Source organism: Pteropus medius, unplaced genomic scaffold, assembly GCF_902729225.1.
Source record: "Pteropus medius unplaced genomic scaffold, Ma_sr-lr_union100, whole genome shotgun sequence".
In the NCBI taxonomy this organism is placed as follows: Eukaryota; Metazoa; Chordata; class Mammalia; order Chiroptera; family Pteropodidae; genus Pteropus; species Pteropus medius.
The window spans coordinates 1,399,506-1,415,489 of NW_024351072.1; the positions used below are offsets into that span (position 1 = coordinate 1,399,506).

At 35.1% G+C, this 15,984-nt stretch overlaps 1 protein-coding gene and 1 non-coding gene across 6 annotated transcripts in view; both read right to left on the minus strand.

The window, feature by feature from the left end:
* The window catches only part of WDR44 (WD repeat domain 44), a 130,364-nt gene that overhangs the window by 74,173 nt on the left and 40,207 nt on the right, over nt 1–15,984 (minus strand). For all 5 annotated transcript variants that reach the window (XR_005648589.1, XM_039842506.1, XM_039842503.1 and 2 more), the window contains 9 exons: nt 12,277–12,913; nt 11,646–11,776; nt 10,413–10,508; nt 8,994–9,130; nt 7,722–7,805; nt 4,781–4,887; nt 3,880–4,031; nt 2,073–2,211; nt 738–802 (listed from right to left, as the gene is read on the minus strand). Coding sequence is in view for 4 of the 5 variants with exons in the window: in XM_039842506.1 (XP_039698440.1) it covers nt 738–802; nt 2,073–2,211; nt 3,880–4,031; nt 4,781–4,887; nt 7,722–7,805; nt 8,994–9,130; nt 10,413–10,508; nt 11,646–11,776; nt 12,277–12,913 (1,548 nt within the window). In the remaining variant the exon portion in view is untranslated. The remainder of the gene's footprint in view (nt 1–737; nt 803–2,072; nt 2,212–3,879; nt 4,032–4,780; nt 4,888–7,721; nt 7,806–8,993; nt 9,131–10,412; nt 10,509–11,645; nt 11,777–12,276; nt 12,914–15,984) is intronic.
* On the minus strand, nt 13,987–14,105 carry LOC120586088 (5S ribosomal RNA). Its single transcript, XR_005648592.1, has one exon. It is a non-coding gene; the product is annotated as a 5S ribosomal RNA (ribosomal RNA).

A 15,984-nucleotide genomic window follows, 5' to 3' on the forward strand; every position in this document is an offset into this window, starting at 1 on the left:
AAAATGGCCGAGGAAAGAACTCTTAGAAACAACAACATTTAAGGGAGTGGAAGAGGACATAACAGCAGGGATATAGGAAGAGAACGAGGAATCACAGACCTATGGAAAACTAAGAGGACCATGTTTAGAGTAGAGAAAAATTCGTCTCTAATACTATAGAGCCAATGAAATCTCAGGAAAATACTGCCGAGCAAGTGGACATTTTAGGTTCTCTTTGTTTGCATCACCCTTGCCTAGAAGCACAAGGGACAGCTTAGAATATTTTATATTCTATTTTTTAGGTTTAAAATTGGTTATAGTTAACTTTCTAGCTCTGAGACCAAATGAAAATCATTAAGATATTTAAAGCTATCTAAAATTGTGATAAAGGATTAAACCAAGATGCAAAAAATTAAAATATTTCAATACCTTTTTTCTTTCCTTAATTATCTCTTATTCAGGAATACATTATTATTTTTAAAAAATATCTAACATGGATTTGAGGGGAATAGATTTTGTTTTATTTAAGTTTTCATTAGTTCAGTAGCTTGAGTGATATTATTTACTATCTGAAAACCTTTAAACATCACACTTTTTCATTTATCAATTCTAATAGAAAAAAACTTATTTCTAACACATCTTAATTTTAATTAAGTGCTTTCATGTAAATATAACTTCTAATAAACAATAAGGTGCTTTATGGTAAACAAATCAAATCATAATATTTAACAATAGTAACCATAAAATAATGAACATACCCCAGTATCTGTATCAGATTTTGATGAATTTAGACTTTCCTGAGAAGGTGATGGGGACACACGCCCTAAAAACAACATAATGTAACTGTAAAAAGGCATTTACATACATATACACACATACACACACAAATCAATCAGAAATAATGACACAGTAACACCTAATTAATAATGTAAAATTCTAGAAAAAAATATATGAGAAACATTAACTCTTTCAGTACAAAAATATTTGTTATCATTTATATAAAATCTTTATAGAATGGATTAATCATTTCCCCAATTTAAGAAAGTACTGTCAAATCCTCATTATTCATAGTGAATACATTCTTGTCAATCCTAACAAGTAGCAAGATGAACAACAAAGGGGCAGAAAGGGTCTAGGTTGGGATAAGTCTCAACAGCCATTGAAAATATAGTCTTTTTTCTCCAGTCAGGGCAATAAAAGAAATGTATAATAAACATTGTTTACTATTATTAACTCATCATCATCTTCAATTATGTATTATAACATAATGCAAGCAATACCCAAAGAGCTACTAAAATATACAGGGCCTTGCTTGCTCGTTTAGTTGATCTTCCTAGATTTCTAAGTTCCTCAAAATGGTGCTTTGACCATACTCCATACTCCTGCCCATGGCCACCTCTATGTCCTTTCTCCCATTCCTTACCTTCTTGTTTTCCAGACTTAGTTGATTGGGGATGGGGGATGGGGGTGGGGAGGGAAAGGTTTGTAGAGGAAATTTATCGCAGTGATATAATTACAAGAAAAGAACCCCATAAACTAGAAACTCCTATTTACAGCAATTCTACATATTTTCCTGATAACTTACCATGATACAGAAATATTTTACATAGTTGTAATCATTGTATACATATGCCATCTTCTGAGGTTTCTCTTTTCCATTTAACCTTTTTCATATACCCTTTCATGTACTGACAAATCAAATTTACTTTCCATGGCTATGTTTCCTTAATCATTCTTTACTTATTAAGTGTACATACTATTCTCTTTCTCTTTCTAGATTAATCAGGTATTTCTTTTTAACCTTGGATAGAAGTGAAGATTGCTAGGGGAAACCAAATAACTTTGTTCTTAGTAGTTGATGAAATTAACTGTACTACATCTGAAAAGGAATAATGTCAAAAGCTTTAATAGCTTTTTTCACTGGGTGTAGATGCTTTTTGCTGCTGACTTCTGTCTTATTTTTAGGTTTGTGGCTACTATGTTAAGTAGTGGTTGCTGCAAATGATTGTTGGATAAAAGAGCATCATTATACATAAAATGTAAAAATGCCAGATGTCTCTAGATTTTTAAAGCCCCCCCAAAAAGCAAAATACCTTCAGTATTGTATTTCATTCGCATATTGTTGAAATAGTCAAAAGCATTTTTTAAAGCCCAAATTCTCACTACATTATCTTGTCCAGCTGAGGCAAGTAATCGACCACAGTGAGAAAATTTCATGGTCCAAACTGCTCCCTATGAAAACAAAGGAAGATTCAAAGTTATTACTATAATAATTGAGACACTAAGCCAAAATAAAAAATTGTGCCAAATTATACATACTAAGATAATTCTCACATTAGTAATACCACATAAAGCCAGCGGTCCAAGGGTGCTATAACAGGGGCCCTTAACCCCCAGGCCACAGACTGGTCAGTGGCCTGTTAGGAACTGGGCCACACAGCAGGAGGTGAGTGGCAGGTGAGCTAGTGAAGCTTCATCTGTATTTGCAGCCACTCCCTAGCACTAGCATCACTGCCTCTGTTCCATCTCAGATCGTCAGGCATTAGATTCTCGTAGGAGCACCGTCCCTGGTGCCGAAAAGTTGGGGACCACTGTACTACAATACCACACAAAAGGAACTTTAGAAGAAAGGTGAGATAAGATAGTTGCAGTTTGCCACAATCTTCATTGTGAAAGCACAAATCTTAATTTGGGATCTCAGTTTCTCAGCTGAACACAAGGGGGAGTAGGATAGGAGGAGGCAGAGCCCTCAGCATAGCACGAGCAACTCCTGACCAGGACTGAGGGAAAAATACAACCCATCTTAGCAGTGACCCTCATAGTATTGGGCATTTAGAAGAAGTGTTGGAATGGTGTGATCTCCTCTTGTTTTACTCCCCAGAAACAAGGCTTTGCAGTACATGGCTAGAATTCCCCGATAGATACTGAAAACAACAGTGGGGAATTGTGTGTGTGTGTGTGTGGGGGGGCTTTAATGTGAACTCTTAAATTGGAAATGCTATATCCTATTATAACAAACACTTATAACTGCTATTAAACCACATGTTATGCAGATCAGAAAGATTATCTAAGAGCTTATTTACTGAAATAACATCATTTCCACAAAATTCAAGTATATTTAGAAATTTGTCATTTGGAGCCTACTACAATGAAATTTTATTTAAGACTGAAAATAATGAAAGAGTCAATATAGCACAAGGAAATTCATCAGATTCCTTAAGGAAGTTACTACAATCAACTCAAACATTTTATGTTTAGATGATAAACACCTAAATTTCAGTTCCAATCTGGTTGCCATCTCGTATGTTTGTGGTTATTTCCTTCCAGTTAGGCCAATTTTTAGATTTAAAATCTAAATAGATAAATAGATTCCCTGATCAAGGATGCACAGCATCATTTAGCCAGTTCTCAGTTTATTACTTCCTTCCCTATATTCCTAGCATTTTCAGAGGCAATATAATTTGTGTACTTTATATCTACTTTGGTATATTTTTAACTCTGATTGTACCTCTACCTCTCTCCTTGTTTTAGCTGTCACTTTACAAAGTATACTGAGCTTCTGAACTATAGATGTCAATTATTTAAAATATACTGGGGAACACTTTAAACATTTTTCAAATTGACAGACTACCCTCTAATTTAACTGTTTTAAAGTCTGGTACCTTTACATAGCTTTCTTAATGATAAAGGCCTAGAGTTTACTTAATTCAATAACTTGCTTGTTGAACAGTAATTCAGAGATAGACTCTGCATTACCTATTCATTAAATCGTATTAATATCAAAATTCATTCTTCTTGATTAAGGCTAGTAGAATTACATACATAAGATCACCTTTATAGAAGTCAACGTATTTCTCTCAATGAAAATAATCAATACTGAAAAATAAAAAAGGTACTTACCATATGTTCACCACTAAGATCTTGTACCACTTTAATCTGATCAAAATCATAAGGTCCTTTAAAACCATGTGCTGCTTTGAATTTAACTGGTCTTGTGTATGGCATTCCTTCATCATCACTTGATGAAGGATCATCTTGATCAGTATGAAACACTAAATATAAAAGCAACAAAAATCACTAGCTGAGATATAGCTACTATCATATTTTCGTAGCCACTACTTACCAAGAAAATTCATTAAATAGAGAAGGAAAATTTGCCTATTACTAAACAGCATATTAAGAGCATGGAGCCTGGTGCCAGACTGCCTGGGTCCAAATTCAGCTGTCATTTATTATCTGTATGACCGTAGGCAAGGTACCAACCTTTTTGTGCCTCGGTATTCTCATCTATAAAATAGAGATAATAATGGAACTTATATCATGGGGTTTTAGGAGGATTAAATGAGTTAATACAGGTGAAAGTGCTTAGGACAGTGTCTGGCACAGAATAAGTACTATATAAGTGTTTATTAAATAAAACAAATGAGTGCAATTATGACAAGGGCACAGGAAGTTAAGGTCTGCACAAATTTAGAGAATTTACCTAATTTTAAAAATAGTTATAAGAACTAAATAGCCTTACATAATTAATTTACAAGTGATTATTGAACACTCAATTCTTCTAGGTTGCCACAGTCAAAAAGTATGTACAAATTCATGTTTAAGATGCATAAATTCACTTTTCCTCCCACTTGTAAAATTAAGTAACAGCGAGAGTAACATGATTTATTGAAATGTTAAGATATTAGCTATAAAGGTTTATTACTTTTAATAAAACAGAATGTTTCTTATAAACTACAGGCTAAATGTAGATGATGTCAAATTAATTAAATATTTGGTTGAAATGTTCTATTTTACTTACCTTCGTCTCTAACACTTTTAACTTTATTTACAGCACGTTCACCATATTCTTCAGCGAGGTGCTTTGCTCTCTTTACTGATTTTCCTAGGAACTTCTTTAGTTGAGTCCTTACCAAATATATAAAAAATAACACACCAAAATTACTTCTTATTAACTCAACTAATAGTAAAAGATCAACAATTCACTGATAATCTCATTAGCTGTGACTGATAAAGTATATTATTTTGAAATAACTCTTTTTTACATAAATAGTAGGCCTTTGATCCCAAACCCCTTGTATAGAATATATTCAAGTCAATATAGCTACAAAGAAAATATATTGGCACTTCAGCCAATGTATAATAGTGTACACTCTAAGAGCCTTGGTTTTCACTGGTGAATGATAATCAATTGGTGGGGAGAGTAAGGGAGGGGAGTGTTTAAAGCACAGATACCTGGGCCCTATCCTCAGATCATTTGATTTAGAGGGTCTAGGGTGAGGCCATGAATCTGCAATGAGAATTGCTTTGAGAAGATTGCTTTAGGTAGTCATCCTTAAAACACATTTTACCAATAAAAAGAAATTATAAAGAGGTATTTTCTCACAAAATAGAATGGTTTGGTAGCCTAAGATGGGCTCTTGTCCCTTCTCTTTTAGTTTGGGTATTTGCAATGCATTTAGGCAGAGCTTTCCCAGTAGGTATTACCAAACAGTGTAATTTATGTATTTCAAGCTCCCATAAACAGGACTTACTTAATTGCTTCTTCAATTACCTAAGTCTCAAATTTTATATATTATTTTTAAAAAGCAAAGTACTTATTTACAACCAAAACAAATCAGGGGTAATTTTTACCAATTTTGGGAGCTCATGATATTAAGGATATTATTTGAAAAAGTTTATATACATATACATGTGGTTATTTCGGCCTGGAACACTTCTCCCCTAGCTAATTTCCACTCATTTTTAGGTGTCAGACCAGTTCTCTCTCTCAAAAAAGCCCTCCTTAACCCTTTCAAATAGATTTTCCTGTTATATACTCCCACAGCACCCCATATATTTTTATAGCAATTACTATAAATGCAGTTAGATTTATCTGTGTAATTATATGTTTAGTTTATGTTTATCCTATTGAAATGGATGCTCTATGAAGGCAGAGACTATCATTGTCTTAACTATTGTATCTGCAGCACCAAACTCCCATATCTGGCTGATAAAAAGTCCACAATATATCTACTGTTGGTATTGATATAAAGAGATGCCTATTACATATCAGATATTTTTTTTAAAAAAGCAAGTCCACAAACTATAGGCACAGTATAATCCCACTTTTGTGAAAAAACAAAAATTCTATGGTGAATACACATGATTATTAATACTGATTATTTCTGGGGTGAGATTATAAGAGGCTCTTCTATTTTAAACATTTTTGAAATACTTTTGATAATCATAAACACAGATGATATACCATTTTTAAAATTACTATAAGGTCTATTGTGAAGTTATATTTTCTGGATAACTATAGGTTTACTACTATCTTAAGAAGACAGATTACTTAATTATTATGGATGAGAACATCTCTAAAAATACACACTTTTGTGCCTTCTTCAATGGCGCTTAATGTTTAATAAGTTTCTTTAATAAATAGGGTCACAGTTATCATCTTCACTGTTCTTAAACACATTCAGAGCCTTTTAAATGGTTTGCAAGTGGGCCATAATATTGGTTCCCCCAGGGTAGGGCACAGAGAAGTCAGACTCTGGGCCAGTCTCTTCTCGCCATCAGTTTACCCCAGCATTCAGTGCAAATATCACCATGCTGTACATGTGTCATGACATGAGGAAAAGTTGAAAGCACAGCCATACGAAATGATTGTGTTATGTATGACTGCTTTTATCATTTTTCTCATTCCTCTTTTGCAATTGGAATATTATTTGACATTCTTATGTGTCAACTTACAGATTATCACAGTTTGGTGCTTCCGTTTTGCTGTGAACTCAGATACTAAATGACTAGATTTGTAAAAATTATATAAGAAGTATAGTGGCTTTGAATGATCCTGAGGAGCTTTCCTTTTAGAAAAATGATGAGCTTTAGTGCATGGAATAAGTAACATCTTTCCTGGATGTTTATATGTTTCCTGAATAATTCCCAATTCTCTAGCTCCTGATAGCTGTCATTGCGAGACAGCCAAGGTCCACATGTCTGAAGGTGTTACCACAGACCTGCATTGTGAGTACAACTTTCCAAAAATTCTCGAAGCTTTCTTTACTATACTTCCCACACTAGGAAAAGATCAGATTTGAGTGGAGAATTCACTTTGGGCATTGGACTGAAATATTGCCAATTAAGTGACTTGTGTATAATCAAGCAAAATCTATATGGCCACCACTGTGCTAGATTTTTGTAGGGCAAACAGAAAAATGGCATGATCACAATCCTTTTGCAACATATGCTTTAGTTATTTAATATCTATTGCCTTGTTTTTTTCAAAAAAAATCAGAGAATAGTTTAAGATAATATAAAAATAGAAGGCAAACATAAGGTATATAGTCTATAGGTGTCATGGAAATTGAGGGATAAAAAAAGAAATTTACTACCAACTAAAGGAAGTCAGGAAGACTCATATAGTTGGGTTTAGAAAGACAAAGAGGATTTGCAGAGATGAAGAGAAAAGGAAAAGGGCAACTTCAAGGACAATCATACTCTACTTCTGGTACCTACTATCAGAAAAACAATATGGGCATGATGCAAAAATTTATTGATCATTTACTACATGTGAGATGCTATAAAAATGACCAATACAGCCTCAAGGAACTCATAATCCATTGGCTGGGGGCAAGGAGTGGTACTGGTAGATGACATATAAATTGGAGAGAGCACAGATATAAACTAGTATGGCGGTTCTCTATTTTTTAAAAATTAAAGCTTAAAATGAAGAAAAGGGAAGTACTATAACTCACGTTTTCTGTTTTAACCTTCCACCATCGGTATCTGTTGGCTGAGACTGTAACTTTTCTTCATCATCTGACTGTGCTGCATCATTACTACAAGAGGAGGAGGTTATTTTAAAAGAAGCCCTTTTCCATACTAAGTGAAATAAGTCAGACAGAAAAACTTGAAAATCACATAATATCACTTATATGTGGGATATAAACCTAAAAGCAACAAGTGAACAGGACAGACAAACAGGGACTCATGGACATGGACTATAAACTAGTGGTTATTATAGAGGAGAGGGGATGGGGGAGAGGAGACGTAGACGCGCCCAGTAAAGAGGGTCAAATATAGGTGGGTAGGAGGGAGGGGTGAAGTGGGTAAAGGATCAAATATATATGGTAGCTGAAGGAAACTGGACTTTGGGTGGTAAACACACAATAGAATATACAGATGTCAAATGATAATGTACACCTGAAAATTATATAATTGTATTAACAAATGTTACCCCAATAAACTTAATAAAAAAATTAAAAAAATAAAAGAAGCCCTTTTCCTTACACTTCTCAAAAATCTTCATATGTACTTACTACAGAATTGCTAATTAGAGTAAGAAAAAAACTGTGTTAAAATGCTTTATATAAGTTTCGTTTGAAGGATGACTCTGAGAATTTAAACTTGAAAGATCAAAGAACAGAATCTTTAAGCGAGGTGCAATGTACAAATTCAGTGAATGCAATTGAGGAACTTAGGAAAAACCTACTACAAACAAGGCTTTCTGCTGAACAAAACATGCTGCATAGAAATGACAAATTAACTTGTAAATATCTCCCTCCTCACTCATCAGATACATCATATATTTTACCTAAAAAAGCTTTGCTTTCATAGGAATCATTCCTTAGTACATCTCACAGTAAAGTCAATAACCTCACCCTAAAGCCATTTTCTGGCTCTCCAAATTATATATATAAAATTTCTAATCCTTAAAGAAGGGTTTCTTCTAAATATGGCTTTTTAGCCCTAATATGTTTTAATACTGCCTCTAGCATAATATAAATCATTTTAAAAGAGAAACCAAATACGATGGGATTGACGATATGTACTATTTCCCCCTAGTAACTGCATAGTCTTAAACAGAGAGCGAACAAAGTTTAAGAATGCATACATTAACTATTTTAATTCCAAGTTTTAAAAAGGCTGAATGAAACCAAGTTAGGAACTGTCATAGTTCATAAACAGAAATCTTCAGCACGCTGAATAAAATAGTACAAATGATAAATAATAACATTAGGCCATACCTTACATATTCCTTAGTCCTTCTCATGATGTGTAGAGTGAGAGGATTAATACCTGTTGGCAGTTTCTCTTCTGCAAGACTCAAAGGTATTTCTTCTCCAGTATCTAGGTTCTTAATCATTACACTGGCTAAAATTTCCTGATGTAAAAAATAAAAACAATAGGATCTGTAATTTAATTATCTTTCTGAGTCTACAAAATCCTCAAAAATTTAAGCTAAGCACTTTCTAGATATATTCAATACTGTGTACAATAATTTTTAACATTTTAGAGAGATACAATTCACACACCTTTTAAATGAGTAAAAGGCACTCATTTAAAGCATATATATAGTTCAATGGTTTTGAATATATTCACAGTTATGCAACCATCACCATTATCTAAGTTTAGAACATTTCCACTACCCCAAAAAGAAACTCGATCTATACCCACTGGCTGTCAGACCTTATTCTGCCTCCTCCTCCTGGTCCCTGGCAACCACTAATCTCCTTTTTGTCTCTATGGATTTGCTTATTCTGGACCTTTCAAATAAATTAAATCATACAGTATGTGGTCTTTTGTGATTGGCTTCTTTCACTTAGCAACATATTTTCAAGGTTCATCTATACTGTAACATGTATCAGAACTTAATCCCTTTTAATTACTTAAAAACAGTCCACGTGGATGGATATACAACACATTATTTGCCCATTCATCAGTTTGTGTTGTTTCTACACTTTGGCTTTTATGAACACTTGTGTTCATTCTCTGTGCAGACATGTTTTCATTTCTCTTTGCTGTACACACAGGAGTACAATTGCTGCATCATGGCAACGCGACGTTCAATATTTTGAAAAACTGCCAAATTGTTTTTCAAAGTATATATTTTTTAAATGTGTTGTTTAAAAGAATCAAAAACTAAGATTTTACTTCGAAACTTCATTCCGAATAAACTGGCCAATAGATGTATACTAAATTTTAATGGTAAGAAGTACTGAGTCCGTATGCACTATATATCATCTAACAAGTATAAAAAACATATACATATCTATAATGTCGAGTTCTTTCCAAGCCCATTTCCTATGATATGCAGACCTTGCTTCAATATATTTATTCCACCACAAAACTGTGTGAAAGGGCAAGTTTAAGTAGAGTTGCAAGTTTCACCATATTAAAAAAACAAAAACTAAGACAATCTTCATTTTCATTTTTTCTTCTATATTATGATTTTTTGGCTAACAACAGTAAATGAAAAAATTAATCATGGTAAAATATACATAATATAAAATTTACCATTTTAACCATTTTTAATTGTATAGTTCATTCAGTGGCATTAAGTATATTCACACTGCTGTGCATGTACATTCATCTCCAAAATTTTTTTCACTTTCCCATATGGTTTTTATATCGTATGTTTTTAAGGACAAAAAATATAACTATACCTCATCAGTAAGTTCTCTCCCAGAGTTGGATCTAGGTCTCTGAGGTCCCATCACTTCACCTGCTATTGTCTGTCCATCAGGTGCTTTTCCATTTTCCTGAAATTATAATTTTATATACAGAAAGTTGACTAAATCAATTTCTATAAATTATTCATTACCATACTTGGTTCTAAAAAATTCCATATTTTGAATAATGGAACCTACCTACTGAAAATTTAAATGGAACACTCCATGTCAGCTCTTTATTATTCCCAGAGTACTAAAAAACATTAGGTACTAAAACTATTGCTGCCCATGAAATAATGTCTTAGTAGTCTTGAAAGCAAATAAAGGTACGATTTGAACCTGATCCAAAAGCAGTTCTCTGCTAGTAGGATGCCAGCACAAGGATTGCCATTAATCTAGGCTATATATGTGCATATCTCAAAGGCAGAGGTCCTAATACTTTTTCTGTATCGAGCTAGATACTAAATATTTTTAATAACTATTTTTGCTTCACATATGGTGTCTGTTGCATATTCTTTTTTTATTCTTTATTTTCAACAAGCCTTGAAAAATGTAAGCACCATTCTTAGCTTGGGGGCCTTGCAAAAAACAAGCCACTGCCAATCTCTGCTCTAAGGCCATGACAAGACTATAATGTCTTATCTCAGTTTGCTAACCTGCCAAAATCACAGCTGCCACATAGGTAACCCTCGAGTCCCAGAATTTGGCTGTGGTGAAAATTCATGTTATCAATTCCTTTCTATTGCCTCATATGTTGATATATAGCATACTGTGTGAAGATCTTTTCATGATTAGGAAAAGGAAATTATAAAAAAATCAAAAGTCCCCAATTTTGTCCACTATAGGTTAGGTAAATGAAGACTGTAGTTGATGTTTATTAATATCAATAATACTACAAATGGCAGCATCTATCATTTTTTCAATGCCTACTACATGGCCAAGTACTTGGCATACTTTAGCTTATTTCATCCTTGCAAGAAACCTTCAAGGAAAGTTTGCCCTCCCGCCCATTTTATCAATGAAGCATCTGAGACTCAGCTGTTAAATAGTTTCCTGGAGTCACCCAGCTACTTAGTAGCAGAGCTGGACAAGGGATGTACGGAGGCCAGGTTTTGGGGATAAGGAGATATTTGGCTTGGAGAAGAAACAAGGTTCGGTAATCATACAAACCAGCTACTTGCATAAAGCTGATAAAGCCTATATTCAATGTAACACAAATTCACCAACCTGGGCAGTAACTATTTTATCGCCACTGGTAGCACTTGCCAAATCAAGAGAAGGCTGAGAATCCTTGACTGTACTCTCTGAAGCCATGTTTGTGGTTAGGAGAGTATCAGATGTAATATTCTCTTTGGGAACTGCAATAATAATAATGGTGATAACTCATAGTTAAATAGGACCTTGTACATAACTTAAGAAGTACTTTTAACCTTTATTTTCCTGATTCTTAGAACAATCCTGTGACAAAGTGGTTTTATTTCTCTCGTTTTATAGGTGGAGAAACCAGGATTCAAATAAGTTATTTAAATTCTTCAAGGCTATACAACTTACACATCAAGAGATCTAGGACTTGAATTCAAATCTTGTCTCCAAATCCCATATTCTTTTCACTACAGCAAACTGGCTCTCCAATGGTAACAGACTTGAAAGTTTGAAGTCTATTGAAATGTTCAATTATAATAGTAATGTAAATAATCACAAATGTAAACATTTTCACTTTTTTTTTTTACTGAAATAATTTTTATAACTCAGTCATCAACATGGTTGTACATAGTATAAACTGAAACAAAATCAAACTGAAACAGTTTTGACTCAAAAATCTCCTCACAAAACTACTTATTTCTCAATGAATACTTGCCATCTAGATCGGGTGTTTTAAGAGCCTCAAACTCCAATTCACTTTTCTTTTTTCTTGGTGGTGGAGCAGGTCGAGATGGAGGTGGTGGTCTAGGAGGTGGGAAATTAGTTGGAGGGGGTGGGCGCGCTGGAACAGGCTTCTTTGTACTAGCCACTATATCAGGTTCTGGAGTAAGCTGTCTTGGGGGTTTGGCAGGAGCCAATTCTTCCACAGCAGCAAAATCTTTAGCAGATGAGGAGTCTGAGGATGCAGGTTCCAGGATGTCACTTCCTTTGACTTCCACTGCTTCCTTGTTTAATACTTCTGCTTCAGTTTCAGGCACATTAAGCTGCTCAGTTGAACTTATTTCAGTTAAGTTAGCGGTTTCATCTACTGGTTTCTCACAGGTGTCATCGGAAGGAAAACATTTTTTTAGCTCTAATTCAGTTTCTTCAAATACATTCTGACTCTCTGCCCTTTTGGAATCTTCCTGTAGTACTTGATCTACTACGGCTAACAGTCCAGGTATATTGCTAAGATCTGTCCCAGCCACAAGAGGACTCGTAACCTGATCAGAGTGTCCTTTTCCTTTGGAATCCAAAGAGTCATCTTCAAGCTGTAGTACTTTCTGACTCTCCTCAATAATACTTTCAATGATCTGATGAAAGGTTAAAAGGCAGTTTTTAAAAAATGAAGCTATTTACAAGAACATAATAACAGCTAGTCATTTATGTAGTACTTACCATGTGCTAGGCAATGTTCCTAACAATTCACATATTTCAATCTTTACAACAACCTTAATAGATAGTACTCTTTCTACCATCATTATACATATGAGGGAGTTGAGGCATAGAGGGATCAAGTGATTTGTCCAAGGTCACAAAGTTAGTAAGTGATGAAGCTAGCGTAAACCCAAGGAAATTTGTTCCAGAACCTGCACTCTTAACCATAATAATAGGGAATCTGTGTTAGTACATGTAATCACAAAAGTTCAATCAATCCTGTATAATAAAGTTCAAACCTAAATTTACATTCAGACTATTCATGTCACAGTTCATTTACATATTTATGCTAAGTTTGTTGCAGTAACAGTCTGCTGGTTTGAGCCTAGTTAGCAAAACCATGAGAATCAAAACCACTAGTATAAGAATTCAAATTGTTTAGCTCAAGCCTATGACAGGAAGCACCAGCAGATGCAAGATTAACGTTCTTAAACAGAATACACATAATACCCCACTATTCAGAGGCATAGCAGGACCATGAAAAGAGTTCAAACATCCAGCTGGCCTTGCCTTTTCCCCCTTTATTTCTTATCTATAGCTAAAAAATACAGATAGGTTTTCTATGTAAGTCTACCAACATTTAGAAAAAATACATCTTCTATCCAATCCTGTCATTATTTACGCATTAAATCTTCCATCCCATTTATCTTTCCGCCATGCCCAACTATGGCTGATTTCTGCTCTCTCAATTTCTTGGTTCCAGAAAGTTAACAGAGTATGTCACAAAACTGTCCTGACCTGGCTTACCACAAATTCATGTTAACTTGAACTGGGTATTATTGCTGTTCAATAATATTCATCCCTGATTTCCAGCATATTCCACATATTAGTTGTCCTTCAAGTTTTATTTGTTTGTTTTTATTTTTTTTAGGCAAGGTAACCCTTGGTTGATCTCATAGATTACAAGGACCTTGTCAGCTTACGATCCCTTTTTTTTTTTTATGTTTTATGCCTACAGCACCTGGTCTTCCAAGGTGGTCTCCCATCCAAGTACTAACTAGGCCCAACCCTGCTTAGCTTCCGAGATCAGACGAGATCGGGCTTGTTCAAGGTGGTATGGCCATAGACTCAACCTTCAAATTTTTAATCCTAGACATATGTCACTTTTACTAGAGGAATATTAACTAGAGTCCACCTAATTTGTCAATTAGGTGGTTATTGAGCACTGAGTGCCTTAGTGATAACAAAAGCCAGATTACAGTGGGTTTAAAATGAATAAGAGGTGAAGACAGAGACAACTAGCCATCTATGGTTTTCAAAAACTTGGTTATAAATGGAAGAAGCTGCAAGAAAGTGACCCAGCAGTTTTGTAAGCTGAAGAGAAGAAGCCAAAGGAAAGAAGGTAACAGAGTTCTGGAGAAAAAAGAAAAGAGGGTCTACTGTGTTTTAGGTCCAGTATGCACATTTTCTATTTAATCATCACACAGACCTTGTGAAGTGGTTGGATTATCCCCTTTCTACAAAAGCAGGTATCTGAGATAAAGGCATTAAGACTTTTGCTCAAGGTTCCACAGCTAGTAAACTACAAAGTCAAAACTGAAACTTAGTTCTTTCTAAAATATCCACTGTTCCTTATATTATACCATGCCGCTTCGGACAGGAAAAAAAAAATCTCAACAATGACATAAAAAAGAGGTAAAAGATGAAAACAAGTTGGCAGGTATGGTAAATATGAGATAATGAAAAGGTGTGAATTCAGGCTTCTTAGCCTCTTAATGTCTATATGCAGTAGGAAACAAGGTCATCTGCTGAAAGTGGGCACAGTGAGCATGAGGTGAACATAAAGGTTTGAAATAATGACTATACATAATGGAAAGGCCCATGCTATTAGAGGGTTCAAAATGAGGTTGAAAATCATAAATCTTCCCTAACCCCTTATCTGAGAACAATCTTCCACATCTCTGAACTCCTATCATTCTTACTGCTCATTATAATATGAGCTATAATATAAAATACAAGGTAGTATTTGTGGTAGCTCTGTGTAAATATTTTCTTTACATCAGATAATTAATTCCTAGGAAGCAAGGCCCATATGTTTTAACTCTCGATATGCCCCCATACAACTCTTTACAGTGCTTAGTGCTGTATCTTTTTTCCCTGAGTTTTAAGAGGTAGCAAAGAGAGAAAGAGCAAGAGAACAGTGAGAATCAGGACCAACATGGAGATGATCATGCTAAAGCAACTGTTTGCTTCATATCACTTTCCTACTTCAAAAAACACACTGCAGGGAGATTGGATTAAACAAGTCGGAGTAAGAGATGTTCCCAGATCTCTCCCCTTGAAACAACAATAAGCTGAACATCTAAAACTCAACAAAAAACACCCAAACTGCACACCAGCACGTCTGAGCACGGGATCTGCGCATAGAGCTACCAGAGGTCAGAACCCTGGGTGTCAGGCAGTGGACTGGGAGAAACAAAAAAGATGCCTCTCATAGCCAGAGCTCCTTGTAGGAAGAGGAGAAGGGGAGAAGGAGTGGTGAGTTCTCTGAACAGTCCTACCTGAGAGTGCTGTGAGCTCCATGCGGCCGGTGGCAGTGCCCGATCACCAGGGCAGAAAGAAGGCAGAGAAACAGAGACAGCAGAAGAGTGGGGAAGGCAGAGAAACGACAGTTGACTTTTACCAGCCACGGCTGCAAAACTGAAGCTGAGCCGCAGCCTCCAACCCCCAACACAGAAGGCCCCTCCTCCCATACTCTCTGATATGGAATGCCACGGAGCCCCAGGGGAATCTGAGCAAATGCTACCAAAACTGTCACTAACACTGACAGGAACTGAGACTGAGGGTAGCAAGCATGATTAAACATCTATAAGGAAGAAAAAGAAGATATTATTAACGCTTTATATAAAGCAGAAATCCAAGAGGCTTAGACGATACCTACAGGAAACCAAAAGAAAAACATCTTATTTTCAATAGACTAGGGACCATTATATAATAAATCTTTTGG